This window comes from Salvelinus sp. IW2-2015, linkage group LG10 (assembly GCF_002910315.2).
Source record: "Salvelinus sp. IW2-2015 linkage group LG10, ASM291031v2, whole genome shotgun sequence".
NCBI classification, from domain to species: Eukaryota; Metazoa; Chordata; class Actinopteri; order Salmoniformes; family Salmonidae; genus Salvelinus; species Salvelinus sp. IW2-2015.
Window position 1 is genome coordinate 12,652,789 of NC_036850.1, and position 16,362 is coordinate 12,669,150.

General features: G+C 43.7%; 1 protein-coding gene and 1 pseudogene across 1 annotated transcript in view; both read left to right on the forward strand.

Moving 5' to 3' along the window:
• Positions 1–9,469, forward strand: part of LOC111969101 (neuronal acetylcholine receptor subunit alpha-5-like) — a 23,735-nt gene extending 14,266 nt beyond the window's left edge. Inside the window, exons 6-10 of the mRNA XM_070445391.1 lie at positions 2,305–2,341; positions 4,444–4,478; positions 7,518–7,718; positions 7,885–8,793; positions 9,092–9,469. Of these exons, the coding sequence (XP_070301492.1) occupies positions 2,305–2,341; positions 4,444–4,478; positions 7,518–7,718; positions 7,885–8,793; positions 9,092–9,250 (1,341 nt within the window). The 3' untranslated portion in view covers positions 9,251–9,469. The remainder of the gene's footprint in view (positions 1–2,304; positions 2,342–4,443; positions 4,479–7,517; positions 7,719–7,884; positions 8,794–9,091) is intronic.
• Positions 9,470–9,555: 86 nt separating this feature from the next.
• Positions 9,556–13,547, forward strand: LOC111969311 (UDP-glucuronosyltransferase 2B13 pseudogene; annotated as a pseudogene).
• The last annotated feature ends 2,815 nt before the right edge of the window (positions 13,548–16,362 follow it).

Sequence of the window (16,362 nt, forward strand, 5' to 3'; positions counted from 1 at the left end):
ACCCCTTCTAATTTCCTTCATTTTGTGGCTAGAGTCAAATACTTTCTGTGGCACACATCAGAGTCAAATACTTTCTATAGAACAAACTTCATGTCAGGATAGCAACCAAAATTAATAATTAATGTATGTGTGTTATATTAAACATAGAGGGAGTAAAATGTTGGCAAGCATTAAACATTTCAGAACAACTATGGCTAAATTATTATCCTTACACTTTCAAAAATACTAGTCGAATAAGACATGGGAGAGATGACGAATATGGCCACATGGGCGACATGGGCAGCCCTGGGGCGGCATGGGGCACCCCCTGGTGCGGGCGGGGGCGGGTGCTGAAGGCGGGGTTCGAAGCGCTACATACACTTGAAACAAATAGCCAAATCGAAAACTGCAGACAAAAATGCTTTCTGCTTCTAAGATCAGTGAAATGTAGGAAGAGCAGAAATCTCAACTAGCAAGCAAGTCGCAGCAATGAAGAATGCGAAGGGGGGAGAATTCTGACAGGGGGAGATTTTCAGCACAACCCTGGAACRCCATATTAGCACGCCATACCGGAACTTCACATTTTTGGGGAATTGCGTACCAGTTTCTCTATAAAAACAAAGTAGCCTTTCACTGGCCCAGATTCACACACACAGAGGTAAAAAATGTTGATCAAAGCAGAATGAAGGTGGGATCTTAACTGAACAGCAATGGCGAGTGGGTATTCGTTTCCTGATTCTGCTTTGTTCAAGTTTATTTGCCGCTAGGATCTGTGAGTGTCAATATAGGCTGTTCGAGATAGCGCAGATTGAAAATGTGGCATGATACCTGTTCCAAATTGTCAAATGAGGTTTTGTAAGGTCATGACAAGTYTTGGAAATTAGCTTAATAATTGTTTCTAATGTAATTCATAAAAGCACACTTTTAAATATGGCCAATCAATAAAAAAAACGACATATCAGCCATTATCGGATTGACCCTTTAGTGCATGTCTGTGTTGTTGYGTGAGTGCCAGTGCGAGTGGGYGGTTGCCGGAGGAGAGAGTGCGCRACATTTCTGCAGAAGGTATACAGTAATGACAGACAGACTAACTAGATCACCAATTCAAAATATAACTTGTAGCAGTTCATTTCGTTGTTGCCTTTCCACCGGCACTGTAGAGCCTAAATATATCTGCAACGTTAAACAACTTGGATTCCCCTCTATTATTTTATTTAACCTTTCTTCAAACAGGGAGTCACATTGAGATTCAAAATATATTTTACAAGAGAGCCCTGCACACATTACAATACAATACAAACAGAATATTAAAACAACATACACGTGTATAAAACAATACAATTCAGCACCATAAAAAAAATCAATAAGCATTTAATAAAAGCAATCACATTGAACTCTATAGAGATCCTCAATCAATAATGGAAACAGCCTGAGTGGCACCAGCACATTTAACTGCAGTGAATTTTGCAGATTATTCCACAAATTTGGGGCATAAAAACAAAACGCAGATTTTCCCAAATTTGTGGAGACTGGAGGGATCTCTAGTGTTATCCATTAATGTGAACGGGTTTGGTAACTTATGATTCTTATCTTAATTAATGATGTTACATATAGAGAGGGTTTCTGTAAGATTGCTTGGTAAATAAATCAACGAGAATGTAGCTCTCTTCTTACAGACGGAGAGGTCCATCCCACATTTTATACAGAGTACAATGAGTCCTAAAGTTGTCACCCTGTGATAAACGTATTGCTGAATGGTARACTGCGTCCAAGGGTTTTAAAACAGAGGTTGCCGCATGCATGTAAACAATATCACCAAAATCGAATACAGGAAGAAGCGTTGTTTGAATAATCTTTCTCCTATTTTTATTACTAAGGCATGATTTATTTCTATATAAAAAAACTATCTTGGATTTTAGCTTCTTAGTCAGATGTTTTATATGCGTTACGAAGGACAACTTGTAATCAATCCAGACACCCAGGTACTTATATTGAGAAACAAGCTCAATTTGGGCTCCATTTATAGCGCAAATATGCAGGTCCTCAGGGTCAACATTTCATGACCTAGAGAACAGCATGAGCTTGGTTTTACTTGTATTTAACACTAATTTAAGATCTGTAAGTGATTTCTAAAYTGAATCAAAGTCATGCTGAAGTTCACAAATGGCCTGCTGCACTGAGGTGGCACAGGAATACAACACTGTGTCATCTGCATAGAGATGAATGTTACAAGTATTAACAGCTTTTCCTATGCCATTAATATACAAAGTGAACAATAATGGACCCAAAATCGAACACTGATGAACATTTTTTTTGAATCTCAAGAAATTCAGATTTAACCCCATCTATGAAGATGGCCTGAGTTCTGTTGCTAAGATAATTCAGATTTAACCCCATCTATGAAGATGGCCTGAGTTCTGTTGCTAAGATATTCAGATTTAACCCCATCTATGAAGATGGCCTGAGTTCTGTTGCTAAGATAATTCAGATTTAACCCCATCTATGAAGATGGCCTGAGTTCTGTCGCTAAGATAATTCTGAAACCATGAACAGGCTGTATATACTAGGACTACCCTTGATCATTTCTTCAGAAAAACAGAATGATCAACAGTGTCGAACGCCTTTGACAGGTCAATGAACAAGGCAGCACAGCTCTTTTTAGCATCCAAGGCATTGACAAGATCATTAACAACTAGTGTGGTTGCTGTGGTAGTACTATGCCCAGGCCTAAACCCTGATTGGTTTATATTAAGAATACAATTATCAGACAAAAAGGAACAAAGTTGTACAGTACATTAACCAAGGATTCAAGAATCTTAGCTAAACAAGGTAGTCTTGAAATGGGGCGATAGTTGTCAAGATCATGTGTATCCCCACCCTTATGGAGTGGCAGCACATATGCGGATTTCCATGCTTCGGGAACACTTCCTGATAACAATGTTAAATAAAAAATACGGGCTATCGAGCCAGCAATAAGTCTGCACTATTAAGCAGACCAGGCTCCAAGTGATCAGCCCCTGTGGATTAATTTTTTGTCTAATGTTAGCATAGCATCCAGGACTTCTTTATCAGTGAATTTCCAAAAAGAAAACTCCTGACCAGCCTTTTCAGAATCATTCAATAGATTTTCACCATCAACATCCAAACTACTCTTTTCAAGAGCTGGCTTTGAAATACATTCAAATATAAAGCCTGCAGAGATACAATGGTGATTAAATGCATTAATGATGATCAATTTTGTCAGTAAAAGTGCCAGAATCTAAATTAATTTGATGGGGGAGAGAAGAGGAGACACAACCCTTCAGTGATTTAACAGCTTTCCAGAATTTAGCTGGATTCCCTGTACATTCAGATAGTGTATTAACATAATAATCCTATTTTGTTTTTTTAACTAGTTTTACACACAGATTTCTCAATTGCCTAAAAGACTGCCAGTCTGGGCCCGAGTCTGTGAATCTAGCTTTGGCCCAGGCAGCATCTCTATTGTGTATAACTTCAGATAGCTCTGGACTGAACCAAGGGCAAGACCGATTTCTAATTCTCCGTTTTTTAAAGGGAGCATGTTTATCATGTTTAATGAAAACATTTGTGAAGTGGTTCAGAGACAACTCTGGGTCAGGTATAGATGCAATGCAATCAAAGTCACAAAATAAAAGTCACAAAAAAAGGCCTGTTCTTTGAAATTTAAAAAATTCCTCTTGTTGATAAAACAAGGTTTGGATCGAGGCATCCGTATATCCCTGACACATACAATGGGACAATGGTCACTAATATCTAAAGCAAATCCCCACTCCCAGCATATTTCTCTGGAGTATTTGTAATTATGAGGTCAATCAAAGTCGATTTCGTAGAGTCATTTAMGTTTGGACGAGTGGGCTTTGTAATCAGCTGGGTCAAATTTAAATTAGTACAAAAATCATTTAAACAGTCAGCATCCTGCGTTCCCCATGCAAGATTAAAGGTCATGGAGAAGTCTGAGTTCAAATCAAATCCAAATCAAATTTTATTTGTCACATATACATGGTTAGCAGATGTTAATGCGAGTGTAGCGAAATGCTTGTGCTTCTAGTTCCGACCATGCAGTAATATCTAAAGGTTGCTACACATGGGAGGAGATCCTGGCTGGAAGGGATCGCCTCCCATGGGAACAGCTGGAGGCACTGAGGAGAGCAGAGGCTACCGGAGTGAAGAACCGGAGTTATGAGGGGACGCGTCTAGCACGGAAGCCCGAAAAGCCCGTGGTGAGTAATACCCAAAAATTTCTTGGGGGGGGCTAAGAGGTAGTGGGCCAAGGGCAGGTAGGAGACCTGCGCCCACTTCTCAGGCTAACCGTGGAGAGCGGAGAGTACGGGCAGACACCGTGTTACGCAGTAGAGCGCAGGGTGTCTCCTGTACGTGTGCATAGCCCGGTGCGGGTTATTCCACCTCCCCGCACTGGTAGGGCTAGATTGGGCATTGAGCCAGGTGTCATGAGGCCGGCTCAACGCGTCTGGTCTCCAGTGCGTCTCCTCGGGCCGGCATACATGGCACCTGCCTTACGCATGGTTTCCCCGGTTCGCCTACATAGCCCGGTGCGGGTTATTCCACCTCGCACGCGGGCGACGAGCATTCAACCAGGTAAGGTTGGGCAGGCTCAATGCTCAAGTGAGCCAGTACGCCTGCACGGTCCGGTATTTCCGGCGCTACCTCCCCGCCCCAGCCCAGTACCACCAGTGCCTACACCACGCACCAGGCTTCCAAGCGTTTCCAGAGCCCTGTTCCTCCTCCACGCACTCTTCCTATGGTGCGTGTATCCAGTTCGGTGCCTCCAGTTCCGGCACCACGCACTAAGCCACCTGTGCGTCTCCAGAGTCCTGTACACACTGTTCCTTCTCCCCGCACTGCGCCTGAGGTGCGTGCCCTTAGCCCGGTACCACCAGTGCCGGTACCCGCAGCACCAGGCCTATAGTGCGCTTTGAGAGGTCAGTGTGCCCTGTCCCTGCTCCCCGCACTAGGCTTGAAGTGCGTGTCTCCAGTCCGGTGCCTCCAGTTCCGGCACCACGTACCAGGCCTACAGTGCGTCTCAGCCGGCCAGAGTCTGCCGTCTGCCCAACGGCGCTGAACTGTCCGTCTGCCAAGCGCCGCATGAACTGCCCGTCTGTATTGAGCCTTCAAAGCCGCCCGTCTGCCATGAGCCTGCAAAGCCGCCCGTCTGCCATGAGCCTACAGAGCCTTCCGCCAGACTGGAGCCGCTAGAGCCTTCCGCCAGACAGGAGCCGCTAGAGCCTTCCGCCAGACAGGAGCAGCCAAAGCCTTCCGCTAGACAGGATCAGTCTGAGCCATCCGTCTCCGCAGCGCCATCTGAGCCATCCATCTCCTCAGCGCCATCTGAGCCATCCGTCTCCTCAGCGCCGTCTGAGCCATCCGTCTCCCCAGCGCCGTCTGAGCCATCCGTCTCCCAGCGCCGTCTGAGCCATCCGTCTGTCCCGAGCCATTAGAGCCGCCCGTCTGTCCCGAGCCGTCAGAGCCGATAGTCAGTCAGGAGCCGCTAGAGCCATTCGTCAGACAGGATCTGCCAGACCGCGCCAACCAGACAGAATCTGCCAGAGCCGCCAACCAGACAGGATCTGCAGAGCCGCTAACCAGACGGGATCTGCCAGAGCCGCCAGCCAGACGGGATCTGCCAGAGCCGTCAGCGAGCCATGACCGTCCAGAGCCGTCAGCGAGCCATGACGTCCAGAGCCGTCAGCCTGCCATGAGCGTCCAGAGCCGTCAGCCTGCCATGAGCGTCCAGAGCCGTCAGCCTGCCATGGGCGTCCAGAGCCGTCAGCCTGCCATGAGCGTCCAGAGCCGTCAGTCAGCCATGAGCTGCCCCTCAGCCAGAAGCGGCTAATAACCAGAACTGCCCTTCAGTCCGGAGTTGCCCCTCTATCCTAAGCTACTCTTTATCCTGAGCTACCTCTCTATCCTGAGCTATCCCTCTGTCCTGAGCTATTTCTCGGGTCCTGAGCTACCTTGTCCCGGAGCTGTCCTTTATCTTGGTGTTGCCCCTTAAATTAGGTGGGGGAAATAAGAGGGTGGTCATGATAAGGGGTAAACGTAAGCTGGGATTGACTATGGTGGGTGGGACCTCGTCCAGCCTGAGCCACCACCGTGGTCAGATGCCCACCCGGACCCTCCCCTAGACTTTCTGCTGGTGCGCCCGGAGTTCGCACCTTAACGGGGGGTTATGTCACGTTCTGACCTATTTCGGTTAGTTTGTTGTATGTGTTAGTTGGTCAGGACGTGAGTTTGGGTGGGCATTCTATGTTGTGTGTTTCTATGTTGGTTTAGGGTTGCCTGGTATGGCTCTTAATTAGAGGCAGGTGTTTTGCGTTCCTCTAATTAAGAGTCATATTTAGGTAGGTTCACTGTGTTCGTTGTGGGTGGTTGTCTCCTGTGTCAGTGTTTGTCGCACCATACGGGACTGTTCGGTTTGTGTTGTACATCGTCATTTTTATGTGTAGGCTATTTTCCCTGTTCGTGCGTTCTCGTGTTTAATGTAAGTTCGTCGTTCAGGTCTGTCTACTCCGTTTGTTGTTTTGTTAGTTTATAGTGAAGTTCGTGTTTTCGTCTTGTCTTTAATAAATATTATGTGTTCACAATCCGCTGCGCCTTGGTTCCCTCAATACTCCTCCTTTTCRGTTGAAGAGGAGGAGGACCACCGTTACACTCCTGCACTACTTCCATCCCAAGTCAAGCACTGTATAATACTGGAAACTTTCTAAGTATTTTCAGGGATTTTATGTAATCTATTACAAGACATCTAGTGGCCCTTTTGGGTACTCAGATTATCACAGGTGTCTGTAACAATCTCTGGCCCTCTGTGTCTGCTTTTACACAGGCATCCCAATTCTGGGATTATTTTTTTCTACCTATTGGTCTTTTGACCAATCACATCAAATCTTTTCACATCAGATATTTTTCAGAGTTGATCTGATTGTTCAAAAGATAAATTAATAGCCTCCCGAGTGGTGCAGTGGTCTAAGGCACTACATCGCAGTGCTAGCTGTGCCACTAGAGATTCTGGGTTCACGACCGGGAGACCCATAGGGCGGCGCACAATTGGCCCAACGATGTCTGGGTTAGAGGAGGGTTTGGCCGGCAGGGATGTCCTTGTCCCATCGCGCACTAGCGATTCCTGTGGCCGGGCGCAGTGCATGCTGACACGGTCAACAGGTGTACGGTGTTTCCTCCGACACATTGGTGCGGCTGGCTTCCGGGTTAAGTGGGCATTGTGTCAAGAAGCAGTGTGGCTTGGTTGGGTTGTGTTAAAACTAATTAATACTATATGTATTCTTTTTTTTTATATACACTTTTCAAGTATAAATTACGAAAATTACGATAGGTTGCCATAGATTTTCTGTTAATTACCAAAATGACTGAAGATGCCAGTAACTTTGGGAAATGACCATTAGCTTTGTAGCCCTACACAGCATAGACTATATTTTGAACAGCACAAATTCATTTAATCCAACACATCAAGAAAAGCCTGATTCAACCCTGTAGAAGAATAACAGATGTTAATCCATTCCTCTAACAGTGCCGATGGACGTTTTGAGGGCTCTGTCACCAAGGCTGTTGTCAAGTATGATGGCACCATCACCTGGACACAGCCCGCTAACTACAAGTCAGCCTGCATCATCGATGTCACCTTCTTCCCCTTTGACCTGCAGAACTGCTCCATGAAGTTTGGCTCCTGGACCTATGATGGCTCACAGGTTGTAGCCTACACAGCATTGTGCAACAGTCTACAGTATATTAATGACCATACAGTYTTTAATTGATGTCAGAAATATGTTAATCTCTTGTTTATACTTTGGGGAGTTAAAGGGAAGATACGTCTGTTGATGTTTAATCTTTTCTAACGTTTTATTCATTCAATAGGTTGATATCCTCCTGCAGGACTTCCATGTGGATAAGAGGGACTACTTTGACAGTGGTGAATGGGATATAGTGAAAGCAACAGGCAGCCGTGGTCTGAGGATGGACGGATCCTGCCACTTCCCCTTCATCACCTACTCCTTCATCATCCGTAGACTGCCGCTCTTCTACACCCTCTTCCTTATTATCCCCTGTATTGGCCTTTCCTTCCTCACCATCCTGGTCTTCTACCTGCCCTCCAACGGCGGGGAGAAGATCTCCCTGTGCACCTCTGTGCTGGTGTCCCTCACCGTCTTCCTTCTCGTGATCGAGGAGATCATTCCTTCCTCCTCCAAGGTCATCCCTCTGATCGGGGAGTACCTGGTGTTCACCATGATCTTTGTCACGCTCTCCATCGTCATCACCGTCTTCGCCATCAACATCCACCACCGCTCCTCGCCCATGCACCAAGGCATGGCGCCCTGGGTGCGCCGTATCTTCCTGCACAGGCTGCCTAAGCTGCTGTGTATGCGCAGCAACGTGGACCGCTATGCTACCCCCGGTGGGGCCAGGGCAGGACTGTCAGGGAGAGAGCGTGCAGGACTGGCAGGGAGAGAGGGGGCAGGACTGGCAGGGAGAGAGGGGGCAGGACTGGCAGGGAGAGAGGGGGCAGGAACTGGCAGGGAGAGAGGGGGCAGGACTGCAGGGAGAGAGGGGGCAGGACTGGCAGGGAGAGAGGGGGCAGGACTGGCAGGGAGAGAGGGGGCAGGACTGGCAGGGAGAGAGGGGGCAGGACTGGCAGGGAGAGAGGGGGCAGTAGAGGGCATTATGAAGTCCACCCCTCATCTCTCCTCCACGAATGACCTGCAGGCTGCTTTGGACTCTATCCGTTACATCACCATGCATGTGGTCAAGGAGAACGAGGTCAGAGAGGTAAGGTCCTATAGAGTTACAGAGAATCAGTCTGTCCCTGCAGTATCTATGACACAGTTGGCATGAGAGAATATTGTGTTTGTTATGATACAAAATCAATTCTCCAGTACTGAATTTAGGTTTTTGAAGTCTTACTGTAATTCTCTCTCTATATTAATCTTCTCCATACTGTATATTTGTCTCCATCCTCTGATTGTCACATGCAACTGCACCTCTGAGTGCAAAGCCCTCCCAGCCGGTGTCAACGAGGTCATGTGTTGGAGTCTGAAGGGCATGTTTGGTCTCTCTCTCTCTCCAGGTGGTGCAGGATTGGAAGTTTGTGGCTCAGGTTCTGGATCGTGTGTTCCTGTGGACCTTCCTCCTGGTCTCAGTACTGGGCTCTGCTCTGCTCTTCATCCCTGTCATCTACAAATGGGCAAAGATCATTGTCCCCAACCATGCAGGCGGCAGCGGATAAGACTAAACTGAGTCTAAGTGCACTGAGCACAACAAATTCAGAGACACTACAGTCAGTGCAGAGGCAGAGACACTTACTCACATGTGGGTGTGGGAGACCAGTTATAATTGCAATGGATTCTAGTTCCATCATGATTTTTGATTTGTGTATATGAATGAGGGATTATTGTCTCTATGTTTCTGTATCTGTTTATAGATTAAATTACATACAATTGTTTTATATTCTGGAAGGAGGATACCTCCCTATAGACATATCTCACAAAGTAAAGTATAACAATGAATACAATTCTCCAGGTTATGTAAGGACCGACGCTGGAGAAGAGAAGCAGGTACAGGGAGTCGAACATTTAATATGGAACAGACATCAAACAGAGACAGYGTCAGAACTGGGTATGCAAAGACAAACAAACATTCATCCTGAAGCAGGGAACAGACCTTGGGAACAAACAGATATAGGGGAGGTAATAACACAGGTGATTGAGTCCAGGTGARTCCAATAATTGCTGAAGTGCGTAWTGATGGTGGCAGGAGTGTGTCATGCTGGGAAGCCTGGCGCCTTCGAGCTCCAGGGAGGGGGAGCGGGTGCAGGCGTGACAAGTTATTGTTTTTCTTGCCTCTGAAAAACAGGCTTCTTWCAGTTAACGAGACAGGATTATGGAAGGCTGGCCACATGAGACTAGCTAATAATTAACAGGGGTGAATAAATAACTTTTAATCCACCCCTTTATAAATAAGTGTACAGTAAATAAGTGTACAGTACCCTTTACCATTACCCTTGTATATGACCCCTTTACCTTTTATATTTAAGTCGACATTCCTCTTTTATACACATTACCCTTTTATATACACTACCCTTTTATATTACATTTTTAAATATATTACCTTTTTATATACACTACCCTTTTATATTACCCTTACATTACTCTTTTATAATTTGTTAAAATAATGGCCAAAACGTAATTAACTGGGCCCTAGGTTGGTAAAATACAAAATAAAATACCCGTTTTTTTGACAGTGGCTACATTCTCAGAAAAGCAATATTACATAACAAGATCAAGCAAGAGTTTAATTATAATCCTCTTGAATAAGCTTCACTGAAGAATTCAGCTGTGAATGCTCTTGTATGAGCAAAAACTACAACTGTTTGGCTTGTGGGATACAGTTAATTTAGCAGACAAATCATTGTTACAGTGAATTCATTTTCCTACTTTCTAGCTTCTAAGACCATCTCTTGCATTAGAAAGGTGTCTTGAGATTAGCTTTTAAGTCTGTGAGTCTGTTAGACGCTGGGAGACTTAGTTGGGGACTTAAAACTTCTTCAGGATTGGTGGGTCCCCTGTGGGACGGTTGAGCTAACGTAGGCTAATGCGATTAGCATGAGGTTGTAAGGAACAAGAACATTTCCCAGGACATAGACATATCTGATATTGGCAGAAAGCATACATTTTTGTTACTCTAACTGCACTGTCCAATTTACAGTAGCTATTACAGTGAAATAATACCATGCTATTGTTTGAGGGGAGTGCCCAGTTTTGAACATGAAAAGTTATTAATAAACAAATTAGGCACATTCGGGCAGTCTTGATACAACACTTTGAACAGAAATGCAATGGTTCATTGGATCAGTCTGAAACTTTGCACATACACTGCTGCCATCTAATGGCCAAMATCTAAATTGCACCTGGGCTGGAATAATACATTATGGCCTTTCTCTTGCATTTCAAAGATGATAGTACAAAAAAAATACAAAAAACGTGTTTTTCTTTGTATTATCTTTTACCAGATGTGTTATAATGTGTTATATTCTCCTACATTCCTTCATTCACATTTCCACAAACTTCAAAGTGTTTCCTTTCAAATGGTACCAAAAAATGCATATCCTTGCTTCAGAGCCTGAGCTACATACAGGCAGTTAGATTTGGGTATGTCATTTTAGGCAAAAATTGAAAAAAAGGGTCCGATCCTCTTAAGTCGGTCAGAGTCCACCTGATACAACAAGAGTTGTTGTTTTGCATTCTGTTCAACCTGCCGTCTGATTTCTCCTATCATTCAGATGAAGATGGCAAGCTACAATGGAAGCATAAGCTCATACCTTCTCATATCTTTACTGGTTGCTTCTTGGAGAATCTACGATGGTGGGAAAATTCTGGTATTTCCCTTAGAAGGTAGTCACTGGGTGAACATGGACATTCTGATCAAGGCTCTTCACTCTCAGGGACACACCATCACAGTAGTACGGACAACTCAAAGTTGGTATATTAAAGAAGAGTCTCTACATTACAGTTCTATTACAATACCTGTCATTGATGGTGTGGAATTTGAGGAATTTGTAAAGCCAATCGTAAAGAAAGTAATTGATATAGAGAGGGGAACGAGCTCTGTATTAAACGTTATAAATTTGCAAATCGAGATGTTCTCTGCAATGTCTACTGTTCATGCACTGGAATGTGACATGGCAACTGCTGTATTGGAAGACAAGGATTTAATGAAGACCCTGGAGGAGAACCAGTATGACCTGGTCCTTACTGACCCAGCATGGGGGACCGGTATTTTGGTGGCTCACTATCTTCAGCTACCTCTAGTCTACAATGTACGGTGGATAACCAGTGGAGAGGGACATTTAGCCATTGCACCATCCCCCATATCTTATATTCCAATGACTGGATCAGGGCTCTCACACAAAATGACCTTCACAGAGAGAGTAAAGAATATGCTTTTCTATTTGCTTTGGGAAGTTCAGTACAGACTTGTAATCCGGCCACATTACCAGGCTGTTTGTGATGAGTTTTTCCAACCAGGTGTGGACTTCTATGAGTTATTACAGGGGGCTGATCTATGGCTCATGAGAGTTGACTTTGTGTTTGAGTTCCCTCGTCCCACCATGCCTAATGTTATCTATATGGGAGGGTTCCAATGTAAACCTGCCAAGCCTCTTCCCCAAGAACTGGAGGAGTTTGTTCAGAGTTCTGGGGAGCATGGAGTCATTATCATGTCTTTGGGGACTTTTGTGTCTGAGTTTCCAAATGATATAGCTGGTGTGATAGCTGCTGCTTTTGCCCAACTGCCTCAGAAGGTAATCTGGAGACACAAAGGAGATAGGCCAGCTACTCTGGGCAACAATACCTTACTAGTTCAATGGATGCCGCAAAATGATCTGTTAGGACATCCAAAGACAAGGCTGTTTGTAGCTCATGGAGGAACAAATGGGGTTCAAGAGGCTATTTACCATGGAATTCCTGTTGTGGGTCTACCTCTGTTTTTTGATCAATATGACAACCTCCTTCGTCTGAAAAAAAGAGGAGGAGCGAAGCTTTTATCCATGGCAACAGTAGACAAGAACAATAACTTCCTGGACGCCTTGCAGGAAGTTCTGGATGAGCCGTCCTACAGGATGAAAATGCAGAGACTCTCCAGGCTACACAAGGACGTGCCAATGGAGCCCCTGGACACTGCCCTCTTCTGGATTGAGTTTGTCATGAAACACAAAGGTGCTGCTCACCTGCGTACTGAGTCCTACAGAATGCCTTGGTACTCGTACCACTCTGTAGATGTTGTCCTGATATTGTTGGCTGTTGTAGTAGTGCTTCTTCTTCTTCTTGTTGCAATAGTCAGATATTTAAGCGTTAGAAGTTGCTTGAAAAGAAATATTAAAAGTGAATGAACAGATCCAATTCTCCACATTCTGGTGCACACAAATAATAGGATAAGTATGAATCAAAGCTGTAATATGTAGCTTTTAGGGTGAACCAACAAAATTCACATAGATATTTGTGTTATAGATCTGTCATTCTCAATGAAAGCAAGTGTATAATGCCGTAGATATATTCTATGCTCGCTATTTCTATGATTCCCATGTCTAAGTTTAGTTTTTGCGTATTTTACTTTTGGTTTTGCACACCAGCTTCAAACAGCTGCAAATGCAATATTATTGGTTAAGGAAATATATATTTCACAATGCTTTAGATGGTAAAATGATTATTTACACTAATYGTGCTTGTTTTGTCACATAAACTGAATTTAGGCAAACTATTACAATTTTATTAACCAGGAAATGGCAGAGCGATTTCTGCATAGTGCATCTTTGAATCATGAAAATGTATAATATTGAATTGATGCCAACATAATAAAATGTTAATGTGGAATTTAGTGTGGAATATATTTGTTCGTCAAGTATTTCCAGTTGGTTGTGCATTTTGTGATTCAATGCCACACTGCAAACATTTACTGTACGTGTTAAATTCACAGTGTTAACGTTTTTTTTAACTCTGTGTAGTGTAGAAAAATCTAAATAAAATCCATTATCACATTTCCCACCATGCTCTATTGCAGGTTGATGTTTAGAATTGTTTGTTTCAATATCTGTGTTTTTGCATTTACATTGATTTATTTATTGATTTCATGCTACAGAAAGATACATACTTTGCCAACCAGCATAATGTGATTTGCAGACCTGATGTGGCTTGAAAGCCAAGAATTTCAGACCACTGTGTTAGGGAAAAACTAGGCCATCAAAGAAAGGCCATAACATATATGTATGGTATTGTCATAAAGGGTTTAATCTTAATTAAACGATAACACTTAGGCACTCACTTCGTGAAGGCTACAGGACTGGAAGTGAATGAACGAATGCAACAACCTCTGTCACTAACAAACACAGTCACGAGTGGTAACTCGATCATTACCACAAAAGGCACACTGGTAAATATACAAATAATGCTTTACACCCTACAGTGTTTAAATATAATAAACTGCGAGAGTAAAAACTTTCATAACTGTTTTTTAACACCAGTTAAGTTGAACTCATACATACATTATGATCTAGTACAATGTACAATCTCTGAGTTCAATGTACACTGGTGATTTTGCTATGTACAGCTGAAATTGACAACCTCATATCCTTAAATAATAACAATGTATGAAATTTACCAGATTATTTTATCCAAAGTTTTTGTATATATTGGTGGCCCCAGCTCTCACAAAAACATATTGTATATTGCAAACATTTACAAATTGGTGAAAGTCCACAAACATATGTTATGACGTTGGCCTGTGGGTAAGGTTTATGACCCCCCCCCCCCCCCCCCATAAATACCTTTCTCCCTTCCCTCTCTCTCTGACTCTACTGAGGGACTCTTGAATAGCCTTTGTTAAACATAGAGAGTCTGGGAACATCAAACAAGTGGAGGGAAAGGAACCATATTTCGGTATGAACCAGTTGAAAATATGCGTTGGTACTTAAAACTTCTTATGGCTGCAATCCCGTTAACGGGATCGATAACAGCCAGTGAAAGTGCAGGGCGCCAAATTCAAAAAATTCAAACAACAGAAATCTCATAAATAAAATTCCTCAAGCATACAAGTATTTCACACCATTTTAAAGATACACTTCTTGTTAATCCCACCACAGTGTCCGATTTCAAAAAGGCTTTACAGCGAAAGCACCACAAACGATTATGTTAGGTCACCGCAGAATCACAGAAAGCATTCAGCCATTTTTCCAGCCAAAGACAGGAGTCACAAAAAGCAGAAATATAGATAACATTAATCACTAACCTTTGACGATCTTCATCAGATGACACTCCCAGGAATCAATGTTACACAATACATGTATGTTTTGTTCGATAAAGTTCATATTTATATCCAAAACCTCAGTTTACATTGGCGCCATGTTCAGAAATGCCTCCAAAATATCCGGAGAAATTGCAGAGAGCCACATCAAATAACAGAAATACTCAACATAAACTTTGATGAAAGATACATGTTTTACATAGAATTAAAGATACACTTGTTCTTAATGCAACCGCTGTGTCAGATTTCAAAAAAGCTTTACGGCAAAAGCACAATATTCAATAATCTGAGAACAGCGTTCAGCCACAAAAGGAAGCCATACAGTTACCTGCCAAATTGTGGAGTCAACAAAAGTTATAAATAGCATTATAAATCTTCACTTACCTTTGCTGATCTTCGTCGGAATGCACTCCCAGGACTCCCACTTCCACAAGAAATGTTTGTTTTGTTCGGTAATGTCCATCATTTATGTCCAAATAGCTATTTTTGTTAGCGTGTTTGGTAAACAAATCCAAAGTCAGGAAGCGCGTTCACTAAAAGCAGACGAAATGTCAAAACGTTCCGTAACAGCCAGTAGAAACATGTCAAACGATGTATTGAATCAATCTTTAGGATGTTTTAAACATAAATCTTCAATAAAGTTCCAACCGGAGAATTCCATTGTCTTCAGAAGTGCGATGGAACAGAGCTCCCTTTCATGTGAACGCGCATGGTCCGAGCATGGTCAGCTCATGGTAGACCTTACTCATTCCTGTCTCCTTCGGCCCCACTTCACAGTAGAAGCATCAGACAAGGTTCGACAGAATGTTGACATCTAGTGGAGCCGTAGGAAGTGCAAACTGACCCATATCCCACTGTGTATTCGATAGGCGATGAGTTGAAAACCTACAAACCTCAGATTTCCCACTTCCTGGTTGGAACATTTTCTCAGGTTTTTGCCTGCCATATGAGTTCTGTTATACGCACAGACATCATTCAAACAGTTATAGAAACTTCTGAGTGTGTTCTATCCAATACTAATAATAATTTGCATATATTAGCAACTGGGACTGAGGAGCAGGCAGTTTACTCTGGGCACCTCTGGGCACCTTTTCATCCAAGCTACTCAGTACTGCCCCTGCAGCCATAAGAAGTTGGCTGTTGAAGTTGAATATGATGTCAGTTCGGTTGTCATCTGAGATATTATGACTGATGACAGGACGACATAAACTGTATCTGGGAAAGTCTACACATTAGTTACAAGACCATGGTGCTTGCCTACGGAGCTGTGAGGGGAACGGCACCTCCGTACCTTCAGGCTCTGATCAGGCCCTACACCCAAACCAACAGGCACTGCGATTCAATCCACCTCTGGCCTGCTCGCCTCCCTACCTCTGAGAAGTACAGTTCCCGCGTCAGCCAGTCAAAACTGTCGCTGCTCTGGCCCACCCCAATGGTGAACAAACTCCTCACGACGCACAGGTCAGCGGAGTCAATCACCACTCCGGGAGACACCCCTGAAACCCCACCTCGTTTAAGCGAATCTAGGATAGGAATAAAAGTAAA